Source organism: Lactuca serriola, chromosome 4 (genome assembly GCF_051521515.1).
Source record: "Lactuca serriola cultivar US96UC23 chromosome 4, Lser_US96UC23_V15, whole genome shotgun sequence".
Lineage (NCBI taxonomy): Eukaryota > Viridiplantae > Streptophyta > Magnoliopsida > Asterales > Asteraceae > Lactuca > Lactuca serriola.
In genome coordinates, this window is record NC_136411.1 from 203,217,076 (window position 1) to 203,224,703 (window position 7,628).

Genomic DNA, 7,628 nt, shown 5'->3' on the forward strand with positions numbered 1-7,628 from the left:
ATATGCGGAAGCTTTCAAGGTCAGACTTTCAAACTCGAATTTGGATATAAGAAAATAGTAGTAGGAGATTGTGTACCTGCTTCCATTGAAGCTTTTGGATCTGAAGAACAAGCTTGGTTTTCCAGTTGATCTCAAGACAACCTCTAAGAACCCTCAGCAATCCGAAAACGAATTTGTGAAGTAATTCCGTGTGTATTGATTTGCTCCTCATCACATATATTTATAGATGGAGATAAACTCTAATGTGAGATATAAAAGAGATTTTGAGGATCTTGAGTCAAACTAGGAACTCAAGCCACAAATGGTAAGTAAATAACGGTTCATCAACAATCTTATACATTTGTCATAATATTTTGGATTTAAATGATAACAATATATATGTTCATTTATAGAATGGTTCATCAACAATCTTGTCATAATATTTTGAATAGCGGTTATCAACATTTTATATACTTTTCATAATATTTCGAATTTAAATGATAACAATTTCTATGTTTATTTATAGGATTGTGTCATGAATGGTCGCATGAATTTCTAACTAGTATACGAGACTTTTGTTTATTGAGAATAACGATTTGACTGTAAACATCGAGGAACTTAGAGAAACATTGCAAATTTATTATTAAATATTATTATCTTTATTAAGTTTTAAAGTTATTCTACGGTACATGGGTTTAAACCTACTTTGTGCAATACTTTCATAATATTTGATTTCCTATTTTTAGTTTGGATAATACTTTCCTAATATTTGATTTCCCAGTCCATTTTTCATTTATCTAATTTTCACTTGAAAAAAAAATAATGGGAATATACAATTTTTTTAGCATGCTTTACAAATAAATCGTAAAAATCATCGGCTTTTAACATGCAAATCAATACATTTAATATTTATATTAATAATAATCAATTAATTGATAAGAAATAGTTGTGTAAACCAAAATTTAAAAAGAATCTTAAGATCTATGAACGACTTGTTTTATTAAATAAATTTCTTTCATCTTTTTTTTTAATTATTTTTTTGTAACTTTCTTTTCTTAAATATCTTAAATGAGGGATTTTTTTTTAAATGGTAATAAATGGATAAACCTAAAATGGTGGAAAAAATTGCAATTTTGGAAGGAATAGAGATGGATACAATTTGAAACAAAACGACCTACAATTTAGAAATTAAGATTCGATATCATATTTTGATAAAGATTCGAAATCATACGTTGATATTTAAAAATATATATGGAATCCAATAATATCCAATAATAATAGATACCACTTTAATCCGAAATTCTCGAACACTTCTGGATTCTGGTAGGGTACAGCCTACAGAGCCCATCTTCCCGATGCCTTTCGCGGCTCCAACATGTATATAAAGCGTTTCATCCCTCTCATTATTCATCACCATTCACCAGTTATCAAAGTTCTTCATTCAATTCCGTGGGTAAGACATTCTCTTCTCTCCATGTTTTAATATGACTTCTTTCTCTCTGTATTTTATTTTCAAGAGTTTGCGCCTTCTGTAATTCGAAACTCATTGATATGGTTTATAAAACACAAACTGATGCTCTTGTTATTGCGTTTGTAGGTTATTTGAGAGGGATTATCAAACATGAATCCTGACAAATACACCCACGAGACGAATGAAGCTTTGGCTTCAGGTCAAGAACTCGCAATGAATGCTGGACAAGCACAGTACACACCTCTACATATTGCAGCAGCTTTGATTTCTGACCATAATGGAATATTCCGGCAATCAATAAACAATACCGGTGGTGAAGAAGCAGGTTATTCAGCGGAGAGGGTTTTCAATAAAGCGTTGAAGAAACTCCCTTCCCAATCCCCTCCCCCTGATCAAGTTACAGCAAGTGCTTCTCTAATCAAGACAATTCGTCGCGCACAATCTTCACAAAAATCCCATGGTGACGCCCATTTGGCTGTGGATCAATTGATTTTGGGTATTCTTGAAGATTCACAAATTTCAGAACTTATAAAAGACGCCGGAGTTGATGCATCGAGAGTGAAAAGAAAGGTAGAAAAGCTCCGGGATAAAGAAGAGAAGAAGGTGGAAAGTGCTTCAGTTAATACTAATTTCGAAGCTCTTTACACATATGGTCGTGATCTTGTAGATCAAGCTGGGAAGCTTGACCCTGTAATTGGGCGAGATGAGGAAATCAGGAGAGTGATTAGGATTTTATCAAGAAGGACGAAGAACAATCCTGTTCTTATTGGTGAACCTGGTGTGGGAAAAACTGCTGTTGTTGAAGGATTAGCTCAAAGGATTCTTAGAGGAGATGTCCCAAGTAATCTTACTAATGTGAGAGTTATATCATTGGATATGGGAGCTTTAATCGCTGGAGCTTCATATTTTGGGGGGTTTGAGGAGAGACTGAAAGCAGTTTTGAAAGAAGTGGAAAAGGCTGAAGGGAAAGTGACATTGTTCATTGATGAAATCCACCTTGTTCTTGGAGCGGGTCGTACAGAAGGATCCATGGATGCTGCAAATCTGTTCAAGCCCATGCTTGCTAGAGGTCAACTTCGGTGCATTGGTGCAACCACTTTAGAGGAGTATAGGAAATATGTGGAAAAAGATGCTGCTTTTGAGAGACGTTTCCAGCAGGTTTTGGTGGCTGAACCAAGTGTTCCTGACACCATAAGCATTCTTAGAGGGTTGAAAGAGAGATATGAAGGTCATCATGGTGTTAGGATTCTTGATCGTGCTCTTGTTGTTGCTGCTCAGCTTTCAAGTCGATACATAACTGGTATGAATTGATTCAATGATTCACTTTCTTTTTATTGATTTGAACTTGTTCTTCACAATTTATATATATGGTTCTGATGTTGCTTGTTACTTCGTATGTAGCACGTTTCCTCCCTGATAAGGCTATTGACCTTGTGGATGAGGCGTGTGCAAATGTTAGGGTGCAAGTTGATAGTCAACCTGAAGAAATAGACAATCTTGAAAGGAAAAAGATGCAATTAAAAGTTGAGGTTCATGCTTTGGAGAAAGAAGAAGACAAAGCAAGCAAAGCTCGTCTTGTTGAAGTGAAAAAGGAGCTCGATGATTTGAGAGATAAGCTTCAACCATTGATGATGAAATACAAAAAGGAAAAAGAAAGAATCGATGAAATCCGCAGACTGAAACAGAAAAGGGAGGAGCTTTTAGTAGCACTAGAAAAAGCAGAAAGAAGATACGATTTAGCAAGAGCTGCAGATTTAAAATTCGGAGCAATTCAAGAAGTGGAAACTGCCATAGCAAAACTCGAAAAAACAACAAATCAAAATGTGATACTAACAGAAACAGTGGGACCCGATCAGATAGCTGAGGTGGTGAGTCGATGGACCGGGATCCCGGTGACTCGACTCGGAACCAATGAGAAAGAGCGGTTGATCGGGTTATCCGATCGGTTGCATCAACGGGTCGTGGGTCAAGACCAGGCGGTGAACGCGGTGGCTGAAGCGGTGCTGAGGTCACGAGCCGGGCTCGGGAGGGCTCAGCAGCCGACCGGGTCCTTCCTTTTTTTGGGTCCCACAGGTGTTGGAAAAACAGAGCTTGCAAAGGCTCTTGCAGAGCAGTTGTTTGATGATGAGAAGCTGATGATAAGAATCGATATGTCGGAGTATATGGAGCAGCACTCGGTGTCACGGCTGATCGGAGCTCCACCAGGGTATGTTGGTTATGAAGAAGGTGGTCAGTTGACCGAGGCTGTGGGGAGGAGACCATACAGTGTGGTGTTGTTTGATGAAGTTGAAAAAGCTCATCAATCCGTGTTCAATACGCTTCTTCAAATGCTGGATGATGGAAGGTTGACCGATGGTCAAGGTCGAACGGTTGACTTCACAAACACAGTCATCATCATGACTTCAAATCTTGGAGCTGAGTATTTGCTAAAAGGGTTATCAGGGAAAACAACAATGGAGAAGGCTCGGGAAATGGTGATGGGAGAAGTGAGGAAGCATTTCAAACCGGAGCTTCTAAACAGACTCGATGAGATTGTGGTGTTTGATCCTTTATCTCATGATCAGTTGAGGAAAGTTGCTAGACTTCAGTTGAAGGATGTGGCTGTTAGGTTAGCGGAGAGGGGTGTTGCTTTGGGTGTCACGGAGGCGGCATTGGATGTGATACTGAATCAGAGTTATGATCCGGTGTATGGAGCAAGGCCGATTAGGAGGTGGCTGGAGAGGAGGGTGGTGACTGAGTTGTCTAAGATGCTGATAAGAGAAGAGATCGATGAGAATTCGACTGTTTTCATAGATGCAGAGATGAATGGGGAGGAATTGAGTTATAGAACAGAAAGGAATGGCGGAGTGGTGAATGCTGAAACAGGGAAGAAGTCTGATATTTTGATTCAAGTTGCGAATGCAAATGCAAATGGTGGGGATTGTAAGGTGTTTTCAGTTGTACATTAATTTCGAGTTCAAAGTCTCAAGTACATTTTTGTTACAATGTATAAAATATGTAGAGAAGTTTCATGAAGAGGGGCGGATGTATAAATTTTTGTGGGGGCTAAAATAGTCTATATATTACTTTTTATAGTTAGACCTCTGCGTTTACTGATTTTTTTGAAAGGAGTCCATCATATTTTCACTCATAACATCCATGACTGTATTTTTTTATACACTACCAATTAGTGCATATTTATTTTATTTTCCAAGTAAATCTTCAATGCGGTTGCTGCGATAGGTAAAACGAAGGTTAACTTTAATAACCTATGAATAAATAAATAAAAGAACGATGTGTTCATTGTTCCACGTCAAATGAGAAAGGCCAGTAGTTTCCATTCAAATGTACAAATATGTCAATCATGTATCAAAGAATGATAATAACAAATATGTCAATCATCTATCAAAAAATAATAATAGACATCTAGTGGAACATCAAGATGCAGTTTCCAAATCATTAAAGAGATTTATTTGATATCTGTGAATTATGAAATTCCAACATAAACAGTAATTTTTTTTTCCGAAGTTGGTTAAAGGCAGAATTACATATATAGGACGGATGCACGTAGAAAATACTTGAACTAAAGGGAGTGAAAATAATTCGTTGGATTGTCTTATATTTTTCTGAAATCTTATTTCTTTTCAAAGTTCATGATACTTTATAATAGTGAAACTTTGGTCGATTCCAATTGAATTATCTCGTTCACCCGGATACAAATCCAAATTTTAAAGAAAAATCAAAATATATAACAAGAAAAAAATAATACAACTAGACTCTAGACAAGACTTATTGGAAATCAAGAACAAAAAGCGAGAATTTGGGTTAATATAATAAAATGGGAAAGCCCATGTTCTGATACATTCATTATTATTATTTATTAACCGTTTGAAATCTAATTATTCTTGAAAATTCAAAGTCATCGACGCGAAGGGCCTTGGTAATATATGATACTAGGTTATAATTCGTGGAAACCACGGTTTGTATATTTAAAATTTTCTATATAAATAAAAAAATATAAAAAAAAAACAAAACATTGTCGATTGTAAGTAATTATGAATTGACTTGTTAAGCAAAATAAACATAATAATATTATTAGGATATGATTTTGTATTTTCAAAATTTGAATTGAATTTGATTTGTCACAAAAAAAGAGGAAATAATAAAAATCCTAGAAAAATGACATGTATCAAAGAGACATTCTAAAAAACTGACAAGTGTCATTTTTAGGTTTCATTTATTAGAAGAAATGTAGATGTAGATTTGTCATTTGGTCCTTTTCTCTCATCCCAAATTTTGGAGACGTAGATATTTATTCTTATCTATTAAACATCAAGGGGGTGTTTGACTTAGCTTTTCACAGCCCAAAAGTCTTTTTTAAAAACGAAAAAAAAAAAAAAAAACAAAAGATGTTTGGCAATACTAGTTTTAAAAGCTACTTTTGGAGTTTTTATACAAGGAAAATGAACTTTTTGGAAAAGTCAAGAAATTCTGACTTTTTGTAACTTTTCCAAAAAGGACTTTTGGGCTGTGAAAATGTAAGTCAAACGCTTCCCAAGTGTAAAACTCGTATATTACACGAAATGATTACTAATAATTAAATATTAAATTATAAACATTAAGTATTTTTTAAAATAAAGTTTTAAAATAAGGAAAGAAGAAATGTATTAGTTACAATTATTATCGTATTTATTACATTTAATACTTTATATATATAAATATATAACTATTATATGACTTTTTAATTTTAAAAATTGGAAAAACCTAGAATTTGACATGTATATACTATATATTTAAAAAATATCATAAAATGACAAGTGTTAAAACTCATGAGCGATTAAGATATGGCAAGATGAAATCTTGATTTATTATAGTTGATACGAGTTATTCTTGAAATTTAAGACACAACATGAAGGTATATCTCGGTAATACATGACATTCGTCTATTCATGGCTGGATTTAGGAGTCTCCGGGGTGGCCGGTGCAACCCCTCAAATTTTGCAGCATAATGTAAAGTTTTTGGGAAAATTTTCAATATAATGTAAATTTTTCGATGTCACCTATAAAATCACAGATGCAACTCTTTGAGGTTTTGTTGTGCATCTGTCACTGCGCCTATTATCCCCATAATCCCTCATCCTAATCTCACACTTAAATTTAGTCTTATTTTAACCAAATTCACACGTTCTCTCGTATCTCTCACTCATGGTCCCACCATATGAATTTAATTTGGGAAGTCAAATAGATTTGCGCCTCATTATCGCTCAAGCTTGTTCAATTCCTAATTTTGTTTGATTTTATGTCTCAATATTCTGATTTTATTTGGTTCTTTTGATTTATTCTCTTAGGTTTAATATATCTTTTTCTATTCCACACATCAATTCTTGCAAAATAGTTTAATTTTATTTTGACCAGCATATTATTTTTTTGTTTGAAGATGATTAAGTGGTCGATCGAGAAAAATTATAACTAACATTGTTTCTAGAAGAACTCATCCGCTACACGGATACACCATATACACATCACATTTTTTCGGGGTTGGCTAAAATGACATCTCATTTTACCATATAGACACTCTAATTTATTTTTGAAATATTTTTATTGGTTAAAATTGTATAGTTTTCCGAAAAAGCTGATTATAAATAGTTAATTACATAGTTGACTTTTGTAGCACCCGATTCCTGGTATGTATTTTAATTCAAGTAATTATCATGTTTTGATCTGGGACTCGGCGAGTTGGAGGCCTAACTCGTCGAGTAGAATCGACTTTGGACCCGGAGGTTTAGTGACCTACTCAACGAGTCGAGAGTACGACTCGACGAGTAGGAGCTGTCTGGACAAAACCCTAATATTTAGGGTTTGCACACTATTTAAACACTTTATCTCGTCCCAACCCAACGTCTATCGCCCTTCCCAGCTCAAAGAAGCCCTAGATTGAAACCATAGCCTTGTTTAAGTGATCTTGAGCCATTTTGGTGTGTTTTGTGGTGGTTTGAAGTTTGAAGAAGAGAATGAAGCTTGGAAGATCAAGAGAAGACTAGTAGATCCAGAAGTTTTGACTTATTTCCATCCCATTCAAGGTAAAAAGCTTCAACCTTGACTTCTCATTTGATAGATCTCCTCTAAGGCTTAGATCTTATCATTTTGGGGCATTTCTAAGGCCATTTTCGGATTTAGTGTGTATCATGGAGTTACACTT

General features: G+C 34.9%; 1 protein-coding gene across 1 annotated transcript; it reads left to right on the forward strand.

Annotated features, from left to right (window-relative positions):
- Positions 1–1,043: 1,043 nt before the first annotated feature.
- LOC145103180 (chaperone protein ClpB1-like) lies at positions 1,044–4,628 on the forward strand. The gene is made up of 3 exons (XM_079040741.1): positions 1,044–1,432; positions 1,577–2,750; positions 2,852–4,628. The coding sequence occupies exons 2-3, from the start codon at positions 1,601–1,603 to the stop codon at positions 4,396–4,398; spliced, it is 2,697 nt and encodes an 898-aa protein (XP_078896867.1). The 5' UTR covers positions 1,044–1,432; positions 1,577–1,600; the 3' UTR covers positions 4,399–4,628.
- The last annotated feature ends 3,000 nt before the right edge of the window (positions 4,629–7,628 follow it).